At 40.4% G+C, this 23,152-nt stretch overlaps 1 protein-coding gene across 6 annotated transcripts in view; it reads left to right on the top strand.

Annotated features, from left to right (window-relative positions):
- Positions 1 to 1,566: 1,566 nt before the first annotated feature.
- FASTKD1 (FAST kinase domains 1) overlaps positions 1,567 to 23,152 on the top strand; it is a 34,600-nt gene continuing 13,014 nt past the window's right edge. For 3 of the 6 annotated variants that reach the window (XM_047772824.1, XM_047772822.1, XM_047772818.1), the window contains exons 1-7: positions 1,567 to 1,669; positions 4,920 to 5,440; positions 8,161 to 8,229; positions 14,551 to 14,676; positions 17,333 to 17,731; positions 20,528 to 20,638; positions 21,645 to 21,776. In XM_047772824.1, the coding sequence (XP_047628780.1) occupies positions 5,106 to 5,440; positions 8,161 to 8,229; positions 14,551 to 14,676; positions 17,333 to 17,731; positions 20,528 to 20,638; positions 21,645 to 21,776 (1,172 nt within the window). In that variant the 5' untranslated portion in view covers positions 1,567 to 1,669; positions 4,920 to 5,105. The other 3 variants (XM_047772819.1, XM_047772821.1, XM_047772823.1) reach the window with 3 other exon arrangements.

Here is a 23,152-nt window from a genome sequence, read left to right as displayed (position 1 = left end):
TGTGCTCTCCCACATGTTGTATTATGTTTCTAACAATAAACTTTGTACCTGTTTTCACAGACTTTGCCTCCATGAAACATTCTTGCTTTCAACAATGGGCAAAAATTAGGGCAATTCCATTTTTAGCCTCTATCTAGTCTAGTGGCTAGGATTCCTGGTTTTTCATCCAGGCTGCCCAGGTCCAATTCCTGAATAGGGAATTAAGATCTTGCTTCAAGCCATCACTCACTGCTGTCTCTCCAAGATCACTAACAGTGAATAAATAAAAAGGATTTTCTTTTCTCACATGAACACTGATTCCAGAGGAAGGCAAGCTTCTGGCATTTGGTCCTCAGGCTTGTCTCCTTACAGTTCCACAAATGGGTGAGAAGGGGACAAACAGCCCCAACAAATGAAGAAATTGTCCTATTACTATCATTTAGGCCTTATTGTTGCCAGGAGCTGTTCTGGCACTCATGCTCAGCCTTGGTATTCTGTTGAACATACAATTGCACAGAATATCAGCAAATGTATTCCTGGCGGTCTTTCACTGAAGGGCACTGACACAGGTCATGCTGAGTCTCATTCCTAAATATTTTCTCATATTTTGTTCTCAAACTTCTATTCTGGAGTTCCTGTCGTGGCTCAGTGGTAACAACAAAAACTCCTATTCTGTGCATTCAGATCAACCTCATTTTCATATCAGTTGATCTGGTCCCAAACAATCTAAATCAGTGCTACTTAAAGTGTGCTCTGCAATTTGATTTGTGATTAGTGGTTGCCTAGAGTCTTGTGAGTGTGGAAGGAATGACTGCTAAATTGTTACAGGTTTTCTTTTTGGAGTTATGAAAATGTTCTAAAATGGATTGTGGTGATGGTTCATAAATGAATTAAGAAAAGCCATTGAGAGGAGCTCCCGTTGTGGGGCAGTGGGATCAACAGTGTCTCTGCAGCAGGAAGGGCAGGGAATCCCCAGTCTGGCACAGTAGTATAAGGATCTGGTGTTGCTGCAGCTGTGGCGTAGGTCATAACCCCAGCTCAGATTCGATCCCTAGTCTTGGAAATCAATATGCTGCAAGGTGGCCAAAAAAGACGGAAAGAAAAGTCATTGAGGAGTTCCCACTGTAGTCCATTGGGTTAAGAACCTGACTTCAGCAGCTCCTGTTGCTGCAGAGGTGTGGCTTTGATCTCTGGCCTGGTCAAGTGGGTTAAGGATCTGGTGTTGCCACAGCTGTAGCTCGGATTCAGTCCCTGACCAGGGAACGTGCCTACCACGACACAAGTGTAGAATTTGAGAGTTCTGATGCTTTTATAGCCGTTTGTTATTCCGTACATGTTGAACATAATAAAAATCTGCCCTTTTTTTCCATGTTTAGTTTTCAAATTTTACTTTTGTAAATATTCATTTGTATTGTGTATTATAAAAACATTAGTCTTCCACAGACTGGAAGAAAACCTCATCTAGTTGAGAAACACAGACGTTAAGGACTTGTCCCTTTTAAGATGTGTGCCCGGGATGCTCTCTCAACAAGAAACTACAATTCCCAGAATTCCCCCAAACGCGTAAGCGACGCCTATTCGCCAACCTCGCCGCGACATACCCTGGGGTATGTAGTGCATGCCTCTGGCAGTGCGTGCTGTGCTCCTCCGGCAGTTTTTCCTGGTTTGGGGATGGACACCAAGAGGAAAGGTGATGTCTTTCGAGGAAAGGCTAAAAATTCTGGGATATGAGGGAGGCGTGAGCGACACAACCTAGACTGTTGCGTTCCTTGCTGAGGGACCAAGAATAGCCTGGAGTTCTGAGTTCTCATAACCAGTCTTCACCGCGATCCTCCAGAAAATCTACGGGGCATCCAGGGAAGAACTTGTCCTCAGTTCAGGACCGGGTGGAGACTACAGGTTTTGTTTTTGGACCTATCGGGCCGGGGACCCTGGGTTCGGCCGAGAAATAGAGGCCTTCTTCCGATTTTCGGGAGCGCGGAGGACTCGGGCAGGGCTGAGCCCTTTCCTAGCTGGAACCGAGAAACCACATTCTTCTTTCAGCGCCACCTTGTGCGGAGCGCGGAGGATGTCTGTCGCCTGCAAAGGGTGTTGCTGTTTACCCTGCATTAATTATACTTGTTACTGGCTTATACCTATCTCTCATTTATAGTCCCAAGGCCCCTCCTTTGGTTAAGTGACTTCCCCAAGGTCACTTAGCTGGGGACTTGACACCTTGGTATACTAACCAGTCTTCACTCTTTCACTTTCAGTCGTGGATAGACGGGAGCCAGGGGAAGATACCCTGTCTCTCCCCCCTCCACCCACTCCACCCCAAGTTCCTAAGCCAGGGATCAAACTCTTGCTACAGCTGGATAATTTAACCCAGTGACCCACCAGGGAACTCCCAAAGATTCCCTGCTTTGTGCAGGGTCTTTAGTGTACACGCGTGACCCAGATTGTCTGGGATCAGGATACTGTACTGATTGCCACAAAGTAGCCAATGTTGTCTCATCGGTTTTTCTTGTGTACAGATAGCTTGGTGTAGCCCTGGAGAGGATTCCGAGGCATACTTTTAGTGTAGGTTTGTTGATGTAATGAGGCTGTGCAAGTTGAAAGGGTAGAAAGAAATGGGTGGTTGTCCCAGCTTCATTAGTACTAGAGTAGTTTTTTTTAACCTTTTTGAACCTAACTTTTATCTGTGAGATGCAAATAATAGCGTCTACCTGGCAGGTTAAGTGAAAGAATTTAATGGGATAACATATTTTATTTTTTTTAGGGCCACACCCATGCCATATGGAGGTTCCCAGGCTAGGGGTTGAATCCGAGCTGTAGCCACTGGCCTATGCCACCGCCACAGCAACGGAGCTGCCTCTGCAACCTACAAACAGCTCAGGGCAATGACAGACCCTTAACCCCTTGAGGACAGGGATCAATCCTGTGACCTCGTCATTTCACCTGAGCCACTACTGGAACTCCAGATAACATACCTTAAAAGTCCTTTGTAAAATGTTGCAGAAGTGTTAGATGATATGTTTTTTATTTTTTTTAATTTATTGAGTTAGTTGATTTACAGTGTTAACTTCTGCTGTTTAGTAAAGTGATTCAGTTATACATATGCATAAGTTCTTTTTCATATTCTTTTCCATTATTACAGAATATTGAGTATAGTTCTCTATGCTATGTACTAGGACCTTGTTGTTTATCTATTCTGTATATAATAGTTTGAGTACAGGATATTGAGTATAGTTCCCTGTGCTATATGCTAGGACCTTGTTGTTTATTCTATATATAATAGTTTACATAGATGATATGATTTTAGTGCCAGCTTTACTAACCATTGTTTCTCAACTAGAAATATAGACATTTATAATGTATTTTTAAAGCAAATTATTCTTTTTCTTTCTTTTCTTTTTTTTCTTTTTTCTTTTTAGGGCTGCACCACTGGCATATGGAAATTCCTAGGCTAGGGGTCGAATCAGAGCTGGAGCTGCCAGCCTACACCACAGCCACAGCAGCACGGGATCCGAGCCATGTCTGCAACTTACACTACAGCTCAGGGCAATGCAGGATCCTTAACCCACTGAACTGGGCCAGGGATCAAACCTGAGTCCTCACGTATACTAGTTGTGTTTGTTACCACTAAGACACAATGGGAATTCACAAGTTATTCTTTTTTTTTGTTTGTTTGTTTTTTTCAGGGTTTGTTTTGTCTTTTTAGGGCCACAACCGCAGCATACAGAGGTTCCCAGGCTAGGGGTTGAATTGTAGCTGTAGCCGCTGGCCTAAACCACAGCCTTAGCAACACCATTTCCGAGCCTCATCTGTGACCTACACCACAGCTCACAGCAATGCTGGATCCTTAACCTGAGTGAGGCCAGGGATTGAACTTGCATCCTCATGGATGCTAGTCAGATTTGTTTCCACTGAGCCACGATGGGGACTCCTAAAAATTATTCTTTTTCCTTTATCATGTTTTGATATATTACTCAATTTCTTCATATTCCCTGATTAGGGCTTAATCATCTCATTTATTGGTTAAAACCTATCTAAGGTTAATAATGATTAAATTGTTTGAGTTCTTTTAGAGTACAAGGAGAAAGCAGTGAGAGATTATTATCTTGAAAGCAAATATACCAGAGTGTATCCTGAAAAAAGTGTTTGTTTCATTATGACTCTGAATTAATGACTATTCTTTATAGAAATTTTAAAGGTAATGTATTTATTTATTGCAAACAGTTTCACTCTTATTTACAAAGATGCTTCTTTTTGGTTTGGGATTTTTTTCCCCGTTATACCTGTATGGTCAAATTTGAAAACTTTGTGTAAATGTCAAATTTAACAAACTTTTTTTTTGTCTTTTTATCTTTTTAGGACTGTACCCTCGGCATAGGGAGGTTCCCAGGCTAGGGATCTAATCTGAGCTGTAGCCGCCAGCCTGAAACCTCATGGTTCCTAGTTGGATTCGTTTCTGCTGCGCCACGATGGGAACTCCAACAAACATTTTTAAAATGGAGTTTAGAGGAGTTCCCCTTGTGGCTCAGTGGTTAATGAATCTGACTAGGAACCACAAGGTTTCGGGTTCAATCCCTGACCTTTGCCAGTGGGTTAAGGATCAGGCATTGCCATGAGTTGTGGTGTAGGTCACAGATGAGGCTTGGATCTGGCGTTGTTGTGGCTGTGGTGTAGGCTGGCGGCTACAGCTCCGATTAGACCCCTAGCCTGGGGAACCTGCACATGTGGTGGGTGTGGCCCTAGAATAGACAAAAAAAAAAAAAAAAAAAGGTGGAGTTCAGAAAGAAATCCCTTTTCCTGGACATTTACCTTTGGATCAAATCCTGCTCTCTGGTTCAGGATAAGAACAAAATGTGTAGTTAATTCAGGTAAAATTTTTATTTTAATCAGAATTTTGGAATTAATTTGATAATAAGTGTAACCTTGTTAAACCAATTTCTTTATAGAATCTGCATGTTGGAGTGGGATTTTAGAGTCATCGTAATGGAAGCAAAATACATGAAGGAAATAGTTATTTTTATACCAGCATCCTGCACCTGATCACTAGTTGCAAATGGTTTTCATTACCTAAGAAAATTTGTGATGTACATGGAAAGATAGTTTTTTTTTCCCCTAGACTCATTGTTTACAACATGCTTCGCCTAAGAGCCATTTGTCCATTCTCCTGGAGAATGTTTCAGTTTCGACCTTTCAGTTTTGAACCTTTAATTAGCCAGATGACTAAGTCTACAGGTGAAGAACAAATATTTGATCTAATTGAAAAAAACAAAGCCATACTTACAGAAGAACAAGTGGGATGTGCATTCAGTATGCTTTGGCAGTTTCAAAGGCAGAAGATCAGCTTGTTAAAAAATGTGGAATATATCAGAGAACATCCCCAGTTTCTTACTCTTCAAGATTTAGCTACAACTAAAATGGAATTCATGAATGACACTACCTTGGTGAATGTGTTGTACATCACACAACAGTAAGTAATGTACTTTTAGATTTTTACAGAAATGGTTGTAGTTTAGTTTTACATTTTCTAAAATCTCTTTAAAATGAAAAACAATTAGAAGATATTCTTTGATTACTGTAATCATTTCACAGTGTATGTGTATGTCGAAACATTATGCTGTACAACCTAAATATATACAATTTTTGTTAATCATATGTCCATAAAGCTGGGAATTTTTTTTTTAGGGCTGCACCTACGTGTGTGGAATTTCCCAGGCTAGGGATAGAATCAAAGCTATAGCTGTTGGCCTACACCGCAGCCACAGCAATGCCAGATCTGAGCCTCGACTGCAACCTACGCCACAGCTCACGGCAACGCTGGGTTCTTAGCCCACTGAGCAAGGCCAGGAATCAAACCCGCAACCTCATGGTTCCTAGTCGGATTCGTTAACCACTGAGCCACGACGGGAACTCCATGGGAAAAATTTTAATAAGAGATTGTATAATGTTGCAAGGGAATCCAGCATTCTGAAGAGTTGAATTCCCTAAATAGAAGGTTCGGAAGCTATATAAAGGAAAAAAGGACACAAAAGTTAAATGAATATGTTTATTAGTTTCTGTGGTGGAAATTATCCAAGTTATAAGGGCTATTGAAGCAGCTATAGATGTCAGCATCGCACAAAGCAGAGATACGGTTGTTTTCATTAGGGAGTCAGCATTTACAGGAAAGGGGCTTAAGGTGTTGCTTATTTTGGGGGATGGTGTTAGACTAAAAATGGGTGACTTCCCCTTTTCAGTGATCTTTCTCAGATTGCAAAGTTTTTTGCTAAGGTACATTGTGGAATAACCAAGATAATCAGTTTTGCTTTTTCCATGGGAAAAATCTGAAACAGACAAAATTAAACAGATTTTTATCACAGGGCTCTCTAGGGCCTTTAATATGCTCATGTATATTGTGAATATTTGAGTGGAGGTATTTTCCAAACTTATTTAACTACAAAATATTGGGTTGAACACTTTATAAGAACTCCACACAGGAGTGGGTTATAAACCCACTAGTATCCCTGAGGACGTGGGTTCTATTCCTGGCCTTGATCAGTCAGTTAAGGATCCTCCATTGCCGTGAGCTGCTGTGTAGTCTGTAGATGTCGCTTGGATCCTGTTGCTATGGCTGTGGCATAAACTGGCAGCTGTAGCTCCAAACTGACCCCTAGCCTGGGAACTTTCATATGTCATAAGTGTGGCCTTAAAAAGCAAAAAAAAGAAAAAGAACATCACACAGATGGAGAAATGCTGCTTCGTGGTGATTTGCCTAAAAGTTACATTTCTATGTATCCCTCCTAGGTCAGATTTAGTAGAAAAGGATTTTAAGGGTGAAATATAATTTTATTTTCAAGTTTTTTAAATAGCATGTGGGGAGTTCCCTTATGGTGCGGGGGGTTAAGGAACCAGCGTTGTCACTGAAGCAGCTTGGGTTGCTGCTGTGGCATGGGTTCAGTTCCTGGCCTGGGAATTTCCACATGCCAAAACAAAACTCACTTAAAAAAAATAGCATGTGGTTTGATTTTGTTTCATGACTGAACCTGAAAGTCTTTGACTTTTTGGAGGCAACGTAATCTTAACATTATAAAAATGTTGAAATTGGTTTATACATACAGCATATAATGTATGTGGCTTAATTATATGTAGAAAATATCCATTGTTAGGGAAGGTATATGCTTCACATTGTTACTGAATGAACTGCTATATGCTTCTGGTGGTACAAAATACATCCAGAACTATAAAATACCCTTGGGCCCCATAATTTTGCTTCTAATATTTATCCTAAGAAAATAATTTGAGATACATGCAAAGATTCTTGTACTGGTTTTCCATCCCAGCATTGTTTCTAATATTGAAAAAACTAAAATTCTAGTAAGTAGGTGAATGTTTAAGTGATACCGTATTCACATAATGAATAGTATACAACTGATAAAATTCATGTTTTGAAGAACATGTAATGATATGGGCAAATGCCTACAATGTAATGTTAACTTAATGAAAAAGGCAGAATATAAAAATGTAAAAGAAGTATGTATGTTTCATATGTGTATAGAGAAATAACTGGAAAATCTCCAAATTAATGATGATGGGTGAATAGCACAGTTATAAATGATTTTTATTACCCTATTAAAGTTTTTCTTTATTTTATATACTTTCTCCTATAAAATATTTTTGCAATCAGAGCAAAATAATACATGTTAGCTATCTTTTAAACATAAAATATATCATTGAATGTTTTCATTGTTCAGTGGAGGGCATCAAAATGAACAGATAAAAGGATGAGAAGGGAATGGGATAAAGTGTAAGTGTTTATTAGATTGTAGCAAGAAGGGAATTCCTGATTAGGAACCATGAGGATGTGGGCTCGATCCCTCACTCAGCTCAGTGGGTTAAGGATCCAGCATTGCCATGAACTGTGGTGTAGGTTGCAGATGCAGCTCCAATCCTGCATTGTTGTGGCTGTGTCATAGGCCGGCGGCTACAGCTCCAATTAGAACCCTAGCCTGCGCAGGTGCAGCCCTAAAAAGAAAAAAAAGATTGTACCAAGAAATCAGAATACTGAAATGGGAGCAGACCAGAAATAAAGACTGACTGTGTAAGTGTCAGTTTTTGAGGTTCACTTTTCATTATAATTCTTACTGCATGTGTGTTTTTAGTAACTTTAAAATGTTTCTGTGTGGAAAATTATTTTCTCTTGATTTTATTGAGGTTTGGTATAAAGGCCCATGATCCACTAATTGAAGCACTAGTTACCGAAGCATGGAGAAGACTGGAAAGGCAAGTACTTTGGATTCATTAACTAGGATCAGGGCTATCCTTTTCAGGGTTATTACAGCGAAATCTTGTAGGGAAAGAATAGGGAGCTGCTGCCTAATTGTCAAGCTTCATTGAAAGAAAATGTATTCAAATTCAATTAAGTCTGAGGGTTTTTTGATTGTGTAAATGTGTGTTTTTTTAGTACAGTGAAATCTTGTAGGAAAAGCCTGAGGAACGTCGGAGTTCCGTCGTGGCTCAGTGGTTAACGAATCTGCCTATGAACCATGGGGTTGCAGGTTCGATCCCTGCCCTTGCTCAGTGGGTTAAGGATCCAGCGTTGCCATGAGCTGTGGTGTAGGTTGCAGACGCGGCTCAGATCCGGGGTTGCTGTGGCTCTGGTGTAGGCCGGTGGCTACACCTCCAATTAGACCCCTAGCCTGGGAACCTCCATATGCCACAGAAGCGGCCCTAAAAATGGCAAAAAGACCAAAAAAAAAAAAAAGAATGAGGAACGTGTTTTTTCCTTAAGAGAGAAAAATATTTCTTCAAGAGCAGGAACTGTAGTGTGCTTTTAAACATGTTTAGTTAATCAAAATGTAAATAAGGTAGAGTCACTGATATTCATGGACTAGGGTGTTTGAATTTTCTCTTTTGGAAAAGTTCTGCTTCAGAAAGAAAATAAGTCTGTTAGGCTGTCAGTAAAAACATAGGTGTTTAGAAACCATAAAATGAGAAAAAAAAAAAAACCACCAATTTAGGAGAAAACTATATAAATGCTTTTAGCGGCATCTATAGGCACTTGTCTATCGCTCATCTGTATGAAGAGTGAATGAACACAGCTTATAGGTGTCTTAATATAAATAGTGCTGTGAATAGTATCAATTCTGATCTGTTTCCTACCTTATGCACAGCTATATTTTTAGCATGTTGCCATAATGAATAATCTAGAAAAATGTGAAATTTGTTCAGAGTATTATAAGTATAGAGAAGCCTATTGTATTCTATATCATTTATACTTATTTGTAAGAATATGTGAGAAGCTGTGCATTTTTCTTTGCTTTTTTTAGGGCCGCACTCATGGCATAAGGAGGTTCCCAGCTAGGGGTCAAATTAGAGCTATAGCTGCTTGCCTACGCCACAGCCACTGCAACATCAGATCCAAGCTGCATCTGCGACCTACATCACTGGTCATGGCAATACCGGATCCTTAACTCTCTGAGCGAGGCCAGGGATCGAATCCTCAACCTCAGAGTTCCTATAGGAATTCATTTCTGCTGTGCCATGATGGGAACTCTGAAAAGCTCTGCATTTATCAAAAAGGTGAGATAGTAGCAGAGCTCATTTGGCTGTTTCTGAAAACTCTGAAATTTTATTTTTTTGTCTTTTTTTTTTTTTTTTTTTAGGGCCGCACCCTGGGCATGTGGGAGTTCCCAGGCTAGGGGTTGAATCAGAGTTGCAGCTGGCGGCTTATGCCACAGCCACAGCAATGCCAGATCCTTACCTGAGTGACAAAGGCCAGGGATCATCCTCAGGGATACTGAGTCAGGTTCATTACCGCTGAGCCACAATGGGCACTCCTGCATTTCTGCATTCTTTATCTGTAGCTATCTTTTGTTAAGGGTAAGGAGAATAATCTTTGTCCTTCCATGAGCAATCCAAACTACCTCCCTCCCTTGGTATCCAAGGATGATTGGTTCTAAGATCCCCTTGGGTACCAAAATCCAGGGATGCTCAAGTCACTTATATAACCCACACATATCTTCCCACCTGCTTTAAGTCATTTTCAGATTACTTTTAACACCAAATACAATGAAAATGCTATGTTAATCGTTGCTTGGTGTGTGATAAATTCAAGTTGTGCTTTTTGGAACTTTCTGGAATTTTGTTTTTTAACCAAATATTTTCGGTTTGCCACTGGTTGAATCTGTGGATTTGAAACCGTTGGATAAGGAGGCCGACTTTTTTTAGTTTTCAGCACAAAATGTTTTCTTTAAATCAGCATTAAGTTGTAGAGTAAAAGCTTTTTTTTTTCTTTTTTTTTTTTACTATCTACTAGTTAAACAATTGAAAAATTGCAAATATACAATTGTACTTCCTAATGAATCAGACATTTGTTTTTCTTTTCTTTTTTCTTTTTTTTTTTTTTTTTTGCTTTTTAGGGCTGCTCCCACAGCATACGGAAGTTCACAGGTTAGTGGTCCAATTGGAGCTTCAGCTGCTGGCCTACGCCACAGCCATACAAGGTCTGAGCTGGGTCTGCAACCTACACCGCAGCTCACGGCAATGCCAGATCCTTAACCCACTAAGTGAGGTCAGGGATTGAACCGCAACCTCAAATAATGGTGACATATATATCTATCTATATATATAGATATATCTATCTATCTATCTATATATATATCTATTTTTTTTGTCTTTTTTGTCTTTTCTAGGGCTGCGCCCGTGGCATATGGAGGTTCCTAGGTGAGGGGTCTAATCGGAACTGTAGCACTGGCCTATGCCACAGCCACAGCAATGCCAGATCCGAGCCTCGTCTGCGACCTACACCACAGCTCATGGCAACACTGGATCCTTAACTCACTCATTGAGGCCAGGGATCAAACCCACAACCTCATGGTTCCTAGTTGGATTTGTTAACCACTGAGTCATGCCAGGAATTCCACTATGGGTTTTTTTTTTCTTTGTAGCAGTACTGTTTTATAATACTGAGGTTGAAAAAGTTTTAAAACCTTAATTTGTATTCTTATATAAATTTCTAGCAGAGTCATAGAGTATTAATTTCCAATTATTTTATAGTCATGGTGTCCTGTGGTATTAATTTTTTTGTTATTGCCATAGCTGTTAATTAAATGATTTTACTGAAATATCTGTGAATTTGTTATATAATTTGTAATGATTCAAATAGGATAGATTATTTTGAATTAGCACTGTAAGATGGATCTTAAGAAGGATAATTAGCATATATTTTGAAATTCAAATTAAAAACCCTCTTTATTATGGAAAATTCTAAATGTTTACAAAAGTAAAGAGATTAGGAGTCCCTCCTATGGCACAGCATGTTAAGGATCCTGTTTTGTCTCTGCAGTGGCTCAGGTCGCTAAGGCACGAATTCAATATCCAGCCCAGTGGTAAGGAACCCAACTAGTATCCATGAAGATACAGGTTTGATTCCTGGCTTCACTCAGTGGGTTAAACCATCTGGTGTTGCTGTGATCTGTGGTGTAGCTTAAAGATGCAGCTCAGATCCCGAGTTGCTGTGGCTGTGGCATAGGCCCTCAGCTGCAGCTGCAATTGGACCCCTAGTCTGGAAACTTCCATATGCCTCAGGTACAGCCCTAAAAAGATAAAAAAAAAAAAAAGTAAAAACCCCAGCCTGGTACAGTAGGTTAAGGATCTGCCATTGTTGCAGCTGTGTGGGATAGGTCATAGCTGTGCCTCAGATTTGATCCCTGGCTTGGGAACTTCCATATAATGCAGAGGTGGCCAAACCCCCCCCAAAACCCTAACCAACGCCCCCCCCCTCCAAAGCCACAAACACACACACACACAAGGAGATTAGTATAATGAACTCTTTTTTTTTAATTTTTATTTTATTTATTTATTTTTTTGGTCTTTTTCCCATTTTTAGGGCCGCACCCACGGCATATGGAGGTTCCCAGGCTAGGGGTCGAATCAGAGCTGTTGCTGCCAAGCCTACACCAGAGCCACAGCAATGCAGGATCTGAGCTGCATCTTCAAGCTGCACCACAGATCACAGCATGTGGAAGTTCCCAGGCCAGGGACTGAATCTGAGGTGCAATTCCAACAATGCCAGATCCTTTGACCCACTGCACCAGCCTGGGGATTGAACCTGCACTTCTGCAGCCACCCGAGCCCATGCAGTAGGATTCTTAACCCACTATACAACAGCAGGAACTCCTCGAACTTTTAAAAGTTAAAAAAAAAAAAAAAAAGACTTTACATTGATTTTTATTGTATCTGCTTTAATTTTGTGGAGGGGAGGGTTGCACCCACAGGATATGGAAGTTCCCAGGCTAGGGGTCAAATCAGAGCCGTAGCTGCTGGCCTATACCACAGCCAGAGCAATGCCAGATCTGAACCGAATCTGCAACCTACACCATAGCTCACGGCAATGCCAGATCCTTAACAGAGTGAACAAGGCCAGGGATCGAACCCTCAACCTCATAGTTCCTAGTTGGATTCGTTAACCACTGAGCCACGACGGGAACTCCTTAATTTTTTTTTTGTCTTTTGTTTTTTGTCTTTTGAGGGTTGCACCTGCGGCATATGCAGGTTCCCAGACTAGGGGTCAAATTGGAGCTGTAGCTGCCGCCCTACGCCACAGCCATAGCAATGCCAGATCCAAGCTGAGTCTGTGACCTACACCACAGCTTATGGCAACGCCAGATCCTTAACCCCCTGAGCGAAGCCAGGGATCGAACCCACAACCTCATGATTCCCTAGTCTGATTTGTTTCCACTGTGCCATGACGGGAACTCCTGATGAACTCTTGTGTACCCATCATCCAGTGTCAACAATATGTAGCAGTCTTGTTTTGTCAAGATCACCTCTAGTTCTCTCTCTGTCCTTCAGTATAGTTTAAAATGTTGTATCATTTCTTTTCTTTCTTTCTTTTTTTTTTTTGCTTTTTAGGGCCACACCCATAGTATAAGGAGATTCCCAGGCTAGGGGTCCAATTGGAGCTAGCTGCCAGCCTATGCCACAGCCACAGCAACGCAGGATCTGAGCCGAGTCTGTGCCCTACACCACAGCTCACTGCGACGCCAGATCCTTAACCCACTGAGGGAGGCCAGGAATCAAACCCGCAACCACATGGTTTCTAGTCGGATTCGTTTCCACTGCACCATGACGGGAACTCTTGTTGTATCATTTCATCATTAAATACATTAGTATGTTTTTTCTGAGAAACAAAAAGCACTCTTTAAAATATATATATATAAAATCACAATGTGTTTATTATACCTATGAAAATGAATAATTGTTCCTTTTTTTTTTTTTTGGCCACACACACAGCACATGGAAACTCCCAGGCCTGGCATTGAACCTGAGTCACAGCAGTGACAATTCCAAATCCTTAAACCTCTAGACCACTAGGGAACTCCAATAATTATTCCGTAGTATCACCTAATAACTGAGTTCACATTTTCTTTTTTTGTCTTTTTGTCTTTTCTAGGGCTGCACCCGAGGCATATGGAGGTTCCCAGGCTAGGGGTCTAATCGGAGCTGTAGCCGCTGGCCTACACCAGAGCCATAGCAACTCAGGATCCGAGCCACGTCTGCGACCTACACCATAGCTCACAGCAATGCCGAATCCTTAACCCACTGAGTGAGGCCAGGGATTAAACCTGAAACCTCATGGTTCCTAGTTGGATTTGTTAACCACTGAGCCACGATGGGAACTCCCTGAGTTCACATTTTCTTGATTGCCCTCTACATGTCTTTTTTCTTTTCTCCCTTTTTTTTTTTTGTGTGTGTGCTTTCTAGGGCCACACCTATGGCATTGGAAGTTCCTGGGCTAGGGGTTGAATTGGAGCTACAGCTGCCGGCCTAAGCCACAGCCATAGCAACTTGGGATCCGAGCCACGTTTGCAACTTACACCACAGCTCAGAGCAACCCTGGATCCTTAACCCACTGAGTGAGGCCAGGGATCGAACTCGAATCCTCGTGTATCCCAGTCAGGTTCGTTAACCACTGAGCCACAAGGGGAACTCCCTAAATGTTGATTTATAAGGCAGTTTTCTAAAATGTCTAAACAAGGTTCACATATTACATTTGGTTACCATGTCTCAAGTTTGTCTCTTTTTGTAAATAATCATTTTATTAAAGAATATCAGAGTTTGTGTTGTCGCTCAGCATCTTAAGAATCCCACTAGTATCCATGAGGACGCAGGTTCAATCCCTGGTTCAATCTTCAGGGGGTTAAGGATCAGGTGTTGCTGTGAGCTGTGGTGTATGCCACAGACTTGGTTCGGATCTGGTGTTGCTGTGGCTGTGGCATACACTGGCAGCTGTAGGTCTGATTTGACCCCTACCCTGGGAACCTCCATATGCCGTTGATATTGCCCTAAAAAGACCAAAAAAAGAAAAAAAAGAAAGAAATCTTCCAGTAGAATTTGGCTTTCTAACTCAGTCTGGGTTATTTTTATAATAATATGTAATCAGAATTTTAGAAAAATTCATTTTGTATTAGTAATATATTTGATTTTGATTAGTAATATATTTTATTGATAAGTGTAATTTTGATTGCTTTTTATAACTGTGCATTATGGTTTAAGTGAAAGTTAATAGTAATGATCCCTTTTATATATTTCCTTTAATAGGTTTGATATTAATGTGCTGTCAAAATTTTCCTCTTGCCTGGTGGATCAACATTTATATTTCAGTCCATTAATGGGAGAAATAGCTGATATTGTAAATAGGAACTTGGAAGGCATACAGGACTTAAGGTAAATTTATTTAGGGGCCTTGTGCCTTGGCGGAAAGATTCTGGGCTTTGGATACACACATATGTAGACTTGCTACTTCCAAACTTTGTGACTTTAATCTCTTGGGAGTTCACTCTCCTCATCTGTGAAAGGATAGTAGTATCTACTGTGCAGTGTTGCTGTGAAATTAGAGATAAAATATGTAAAGTGTAACACAGGATTGTTGAGATCTGTGATTTTTCTTTACTTGCAAGCTAACAAGTTTGCCTGCCATCCTTATGACCTTATTTAACCTTAATTATCCCCCTAAAGGCCTGTTCTCTAAATATGGTCACGTTGCAGGCGGGGGCTTTAACATATGCATTTGGGGATGAGAGGGCACAATTCAGTCTATAGCATACACTAGTGTTCATAAAAGCATTAGTCACAATAGCCAAAGAGTGGAAAAAACCTAAATGTCCAGCAGCAAAGGAAGAGACAATCAAAATTTGGTATATCTACAGTGGATTATTATTTAACCTTAAAAATTGAAGATGTATGCTACAATGTGCATAAACCCTGAAGATGTTATGCTAAGTGAAATAAGCTGTACCCAAAAGGACAATTTTGTGTGTGTGTGTGTTTTTTTTTGCCTTTTCTAGGTCCACTCCCGTGGCATACGGAGGTTCCCAGGCTAGGGGTCAAATCGGAGCCGTAACCGCTGGCCTATGCACAGCAGTGGCCACAGCCACAGCAACGCCATATCCGAGCTGCGTCTGCAACCCACACCACAGCTCACGGCAATGCCAGATCCTTAACCCACTGAGCAAGGCCAGGGATCGACCCTGCATCCTCATGGTTCCCAGCCGGATTTGCCAACCACTGAGCCACAACAGGAACTCCCAAAAGGACAAATATTGTTATGATTGCACTTTATATGAGGTACCTAGAGTAGTCTAATTCATAGAGACGAAGTAGAATGGTTGTTGCCAGGAGTTCAGGGAGGGGAGATTGGGAAGTCATTGTTTAATGGATAAGGGGTTTTAGTTTGAGAAGATGAAAAAGTCCTGCAGGTGGATAGTGGTGATGGTTGTTTGTACAACAGTGTGAAGGTACTTAATACCACTGAATTATACACACTATACACCTAAAAATGTTTAAAATGATAACTTTTATATTATTTTATATCTCACACACATGAAAGTAACTTATAAAAGCAGAGACTATAGGGAGTTCTTTTGTGGCCCAGCGGGGTTAAGGATCTGGCATTGTCACTGCAGCTCCTCAGGTTGCTGCTGTAGCTCAGATTAGAACCCTGGCTGGGAAACTTCCATGTGCCGTGGGCATGGCCAAGAAAAAATTAAAAAAAATTAAAGCATATACAGGAGTTCCCATTGTGGCTCAGCGGTTAACAAACCCAACTAGTGTCCATGAGGACGCAGGTTTGATCGCTGGCCTTGTTCACTCTGTTAAGGATCTGGCATTGCCGTGAGCTATGGTGTAGGTTGCAGATTCGGTTCAGATCTGGCATTGCTCTGGCTGTGGTATAGGCCAGCAGCTACGGCTCTGATTTGACCCCTAGCCTGGGAACTTCCATATCTTGTGGGTGCAACCCTCCCCTCCACAAAATTAAAGCAGATACAATAAAAATCAATGTAAAGTCTTTTTTTTTTTTTTTTTTTAACTTTTAAAAGTTCGAGGAGTTCCTGCTGTTGTATAGTGGGTTAAGAATCCTACTGCATGGGCTCGGGTGGCTGCAGAAGTGCAGGTTCAATCCCCAGGCTGGTGCAGTGGGTCAAAGGATCTGGCATTGTTGGAATTGCACCTCAGATTCAGTCCCTGGCCTAGGAACTTCCACATGCTGCAGGTGTAGCCATAAAAAACAAAACAACAACAACAAAAACCTTATAGACCCGTTTGAGAATCTAATGAAATCTTTGGACATTTCTCCACTCCAAACTGCAATTACAAATATAAATACAGGAGTTCCCATTGTGGCTCAGCAGGTTAAGACCCCAACTAGTATCCCTGAGGTTGCAGGTTTGATCCCGTACCTCACTCATTGGGTTATGGATCCTGTGTTGCCACATGCTGCAGCATAGGTCTCAGATGGGGGCTTGGATCTGGTGTTGCTGTGACTGTGGCATAGGCCAGTAGCTGTAGCTCTGATTCAACCCCTAGCCTAGGAGCTTCCATATGCGGTGGGTGTGGCCATAAAAAGAAAAAAAATTGTTTAATGTTAATGTCATTAACATTAATTAGTAACCTAGCATTGCTATTTAGTTTAACCATAAACCCCTGCAGCTTGCAGCAATCTGATCCTTTATCCACTTAGTAAGGACAATGCCCTTATCCTGCTGAGCCACAACAGAAGCTACAGGATTTTGTTTTTGTTTTTGAACATATTCATGGCGTGTAGAAGTTACCAGGCCATGGATAGAACCCCTCCATTTCCCTGCCGTCACCTGAGCCACAGCAGTGACAACACAGATCCTTAATCGCTGGGCCATCACAGGATTCCTTGTCTAAAGGGGTTTGATTTCTAGGAGAGTAGCGCTTAAGTCTCACCAGTATTTAAAATAAAAATTTTGTGGTATAAATTTCATCAGTTCCTTTCTATTTCTAATCATTAAATGTCTTAAAATTGCTCATTATTCTTAGATAATGTAAAAATCTTTGCATCTTCTTCCTTTTTCAGGTCCTTGTCTGTCTTGATGGTCAGCATATCTTCTTTAATATCACAACGTTTTCAAGAACAATTAGTGAACAAAACAGAGCTTCTTTTTGACACCATAGATCCTTCCCAGGTCAACACAGCAAGAAGAATAGTACAATTTCTTCGAAATATTAAATATAGTTATTACCCACTGTTAGAAAGATGCAATCAGGTATTTTTAAGCAATATGAACCACCTTGATTTGGACTTCATCAGTAAAATACTTAGTTTGTACCATTCGCTACAGTTTTATAGCTTCCAGTTTTTTTTAATGGCTAAGAAGAGGCTAACAGAAATGATTCCTCTGTTTGACCACCCTGCTAACTTTGTAAAATTGTTGGTAGCTCTGGGACCCCTGGCAGGACCTCAAGAAAAGGATCGGTAAGTTCAGCTAGAAATGCTGTACTTTTTTTTGTTGTTGTTGTGAGTATGTGGCACCTTCATGCTTAGATCTCCTTGCAGTTCTGGAAGGCAGAAAAGTCACGCCACTCCACTGTGGAAGGGAGAACTCTTATGCTTTCCTCCTTGATTCTTTGCCTGATTATTCTAATTTCTCAAGCTCTTAGTCTCCTACTGTTTTCTGAATGGGGGCCAATAATCCCCTCTGTGGCCAACATAGCAGTGGACTGGGGAGAACATCATATTAAGTGCTATTATTCTTCCTTAAGCCACATGATTGGCTTTATGTCAAAGAGATAAGACTCCCCCACCCCAGTGTAGGTGTGGGATATTCAGAGTTATAGTAGTCCTAATAATGGACCATTTTGTGCTTTGGTGTCTGCATATTCATCATCAAAATCATTTATGGTGTATGTTGGTTTAGTTCCCAATGTCAGGTTTGGGTGATTTTGATGTTTCCTGTCTTTTAAGAAGTTCCAGTTTTGCCAGATGATAATGTAGATGGAAATATTTGGACTATAGAGCATATTTAAATTAATACTAGGTGATTACTAGGTGTGAGCAAACAGATAAGTGTGACTAGTGGATTCAGTTAAGCAGGGGTTCCAGGAGCTACATGATGGAGGTACCTGCATTATTACTGTTAGTAAAGACTTCATGGAGAGTTTTATTTTTTGCTTTTTAGGGCCACACCCCAGGCATATGGAGGTTCCCAGGCTAGGGGTCAAATTGGAGCCACAGCCAAAACGATGCTGGATCCAAGCCACGTCTGCGACCTACACCACAGCTCACGGCAATGCCGGATCCTTAATCCACTGAGCGAGGCTAGGGATCGAACCCACAACCTCGTGGTTACTAGTTGGATTTGTTTCTGCTGTGCCATCATAGGAACTCCGAGAGTTGTATTTTTAAGAGTCTTTAGGGAGTTCCCGTGGTGACGCAGTGGTAATGAACCCAACTAGTATCCAGGAGGACAAGAGTTTGATCCCTGGTCTTACTTAGTGGGTTAAGTATCCAGTGTTGCTATGAGGTGTGGTGTAGGTCACAGGCGTGGCTTGGATCCCAGTTGCTGTGGCTGTGGTGTAAGGCTGGTAATTATAGCTCTGATTGGACCCCTAGCCTGTTAACTTCCATATGCAGGGATTTGCCCCCCCCCCCCCAAAGGGAGTTCTTTAAATTACAGGAAGAAATTTAAGGATATGTTTTAAGATGATGTATCAAGATAGCAACAAGATGATTATTAAAAAAAATTTTATTGGAATCTTTCTCTTCTGTCCCCAAGTACTATTAAAATCTCTTACAGCAAGGCAGTACAGAAGTTGAATTTAATTGAGTCCTTGCCTTCACAGAACTTATATTCTACTTGAGAGGATAGAAAGAGTTAATTGAAATATATTTGGGTTCCTGTCATGGCTTGATGGAAACAAATCTGACTGGCATCCATGAGGACAAAGGTTCAATCCCTGGCCTTGCTCAGTAGGTTAAGAATCCAGCATTGTCATGAGCTATGGTATAAGTCACAGATGAGGCTCAGATCTGGTGGTGGTGTGGCTGTTGTGTAGGCTGGCAGCTGTAGCTCCGATTTGACGCTAGCCTGGGAACCCCCATATGCCACTGGTGTGGCCCTAAAAAGACAAAAAAAAAAAAAAAGGAAAGAAATATGTAAATATTGTGACACTTCAACAAAGTTTATGAGTAAGTACTAAAATTAGTGATGTAGGTAGTAATTGCTGAAAGCAGACAGAAAAGGAGAGGAAAACTTGGACTACAATAGCTGGGAAAAGCTTTGGGGAGAAGCTCTGAAGTACTTGATCAGGTTGATGAAAAGGGTGGTATGGAACTTTCCAGGCTGAATAGAAAATTAGTTTTTGTTTTGTTTTTTTAACTTTTAGGGTTATACCTGTTACATATGGAAGTTCTAGCCTAGGGGTCACATTGGAGCTTGCAGCTGCCGGCCTACGCTACAGCCACAGCAATGCCAGATTTGAGCCTAATCTGCAGTTTATGGGAACACTGGATCTTTAACCCACTGAGTGAGGCCAGGGATTGAACCCACATCCTCACAGACACTGTGTCAGGTTCTTAACCTGCTGAGCCACAGCAGGAGTTCCCAGTTTATGGTGTTATAGCAAGTACTTTGTATGTAAGAGTTCTGTTAATATGCAGGTATGTTGACTTCTTGGTTAGATCTTACTCAGTTTTTAAAAATTGAGGTATTGTTGGAATATTGTTCATTTCTTAGCTCTCTACTACTGAATAATGTCATTGAATTTATTGTATTTTATGATCGTTGTAACCTTATTTGAAAATCATTAATTAAAATTTTAGCAAAAAAAAAGAAACAAACTCTAAAACGAAACATTTTATCTAGGAGTTCTCCTCTGGTGCAGCAGGTTAATGATCTGGTGTTGTCACTGCAGTGGTTTGATTGCTGCTGTGGTGTGGGTTAGATACTAGGCTGGTAATTTATTCATGCTGTGGGCACAGCCAAAAATAAATAAATAAACCACAAAATGTTTTATCTATGTTTTTTTTAAGAGACAGTTTAAGATTATACTGAGGCCCTAAAGTATACTTTGAAGAAAACAATGTGTTTTTCTTTATTCAGTAATATTTTATATTATGCCCAATTATCTGGAGAGAAAATTGGAATCATATATTGAATTCAGTTCTTTTTTATATTATTCCTTTTTTCTGTTATGTAAGAAATGTTATTTTAAAAAATTTAATAAGCTAATCATTAGTTTTTAACATTAAAATTTTTTTCTTTGCTTCTAGACTTAAGTCAACTATATTATTGATGTCAGAGGAGCTGACTAGCCAGCAGGCCCTGGCAGTGATGGAAGCAATGGAAGAGATGGAAAGCAGAAATTCACATCTGATTAAAAAGTATTTTTTTCTGAAATTCATAATGTTAAGTTTAGTTGGCATTCATAAGTTGCTATTTTTTTCAGAAAGTTTTATTTTTTCTGTAATCTGTTTGTTTTGAAGAAATAAGGAGTTAAGTCATTGTTTATTTTCTAAGTAATTTGTTTTTCAAAATAGAAGGTTTTTTTTTGGGTTTTTTTTTTCTTTTTAGGATCACACCCGAGGCATATGGAGATTCCCAGGCTAAGGGTAGAACCAGAGCTGTAGCTGCTGGCCTATACCACAGCCACAGGAATGCAGAATCTGAGCCTTGTCTTTGACCTACACCACAGCTCATGGCAACGCCAGGTCCTTAACCCACTGAGCAAGGCCAAGGCTTGAACCTGCATCCTCATGGATGCTAGTCAGATTCATTAACTGCTGAGCCATGATGGGAACTCCTCAAAATAGAGATTTTTAAGTTGTTTACAGTATCTTTCATTTCATTTGCTGCTGTTGTTATTCTCAAACAGGGCATCATAATCTAGGAAGGTAGAGAGCATAGAGCAGGACCTGAATTTTCAAAAGGACAGTTCCTGTAGAACAGTTAACATCTATATGGGCTTAAAATTGTTTCACACTACAGTTGTTACCTTGAAATTATAGCATCGTATTTTGGCTTCTTCACCAGATTTTAGAAGAAAAAAAATATATGGTTCAGACTTATATACCTATTTTTTCATCCTTACATATTCCTTTACAAAATTTTCCTTCTGCCCTAATCCTCCAATTTATTGCCTCTTTGCATTTCCCATTGGTTTTAAACATCTCCATTTAGAGGGCCAGTGGATTTAAGGAAGAAAATTAAATCAGTTTTACATTTTTATCATCATCTATCTGGAAACTGTTCTTCAACAACAGAAAACTTTGTGTCATTTTTTGCTGTTTCTCTAGCACAGAGTATGTCTGGCATGAAGCAGCTCCTCAGTAAAAATTTAATGAAGAAATGAATGAACTGGTTATAATATGTTTTATCATTCTTTTTTAGAATTGCTTCAATTCTATGTAAACATTTGGATAACTATAAACCAGTAGAGTTATTGAGGATAACTCAAACATTGATTTTTCTACATTTTCAAAGTAAAGACTTTTTTGTAAAACTCAGAGAATTACTGCTTAGGTAAGATTAAAATAAATGTGTTTGTTCAGTCTTTAATTTTACAATCCACCTTCAATATTTGTTTTTTTAATTATGTATAGAGTTGTTGAAACTTCTGAAAGCAGAAATGGGTGGGTTATTATTAAAAATTTAAGACACTTATCTCTCCATGCCCATTCTGTCAAGCATTCTCCTTTCCTGCAGGAATGAAATAACCATGAAAAGGTTGGAGCTGCTAAAGAAGGCAAAACTCCATCACCTTACTGACCTCATTTCCATTTCAAAATATATTAAATATAAGCACTGGCAGAAGGGGCATGGAAGAGAGATGAGGAAAAAAATATCAAGTGGAGCTGGGAGAATTTGTGTTTGTTGGGGGTTTATTTTTAGACAAGTATCATAAGATTGGCAACAAGTTCTTAAGCCATACTGCTAAGCAACTTTCCAGAAAGGTTGCGCAAACTTTTTAAGTTTACTGTTAGTGAATGAGAAAACCTGTATCAGTGCGCCATTGCTAGCATTGAATATTATCACGACTTTTTTTTTTTTTTTCCTTTTTAGGGCTGCATCCGCAACATATGGAGGTTCCCAGGCTAGGGGTTGAATCAGAGCTACAGCTGCCAGCTTACGCCGCAGCCATGCCAGATCCGAGACAGTCTGCAACCTATACCACAGCTCACAGCAACGCCAGATCCTTAACCCACTGAGCAAGACCAGGGATCAAACTCGCAACCTCATGGCTCCTAGTCAGATTCGTTTCCACTGCACCATGACGGGAACTTCTATTATCACTATTTTAATATAATAATTTAATATTTTAAAAGGCAACTCAATTTTGTTTTAATTTTGATTTTATTATCTCTTCCAGTACTTCTAAATCTAGAGTCTTTAAAACCTCCCAGTTTTTAATTTGCATCTTAACACCTGCTGTCCTGGTGGGGGGGCTCTTACCATAGGGATTTGGGAAAGGAAGCCTAGAGAATGGGATCAATTGTATGTCCTGTGTTATCTGTTCTGACACTGACCTTTTGTTTATCAGGGACTATGATTTTATTTTTGCACTAAAAAATTTGGGATGTGCTTTAGAGCATCTTAAGCCTTCCCTTAGTAACCTTTTATGAACCTGTCATCTTTGAATTTATCTAGTCCTTATTTTGGGGGGGGAGGTTTTTAGGGCTGCATCTGTGGCATATGGAAGTTCGCAGGCTAGGGCCACAGCCACACCAATGAGGGATCTGAGCTGCATCTGTAATTTACACTGCAGCTCAAGGCAACACTGGATCCTTAACCCATGGAGCGGGGCCAGAGATCGAACTTGCATCCTCATAGATCCTAGTCAGGTTCATTACTACTGAGCCACAACAGGAACTTCTATCTAGCCCTTCTTAAATTAACTT

The sequence above is a fragment of the Phacochoerus africanus genome, chromosome 3 (assembly GCF_016906955.1).
Source record: "Phacochoerus africanus isolate WHEZ1 chromosome 3, ROS_Pafr_v1, whole genome shotgun sequence".
Lineage (NCBI taxonomy): Eukaryota > Metazoa > Chordata > Mammalia > Artiodactyla > Suidae > Phacochoerus > Phacochoerus africanus.
Note: the sequence above shows the minus strand (reverse complement) of the source record. Positions and strands in the feature narration are given on the sequence as shown.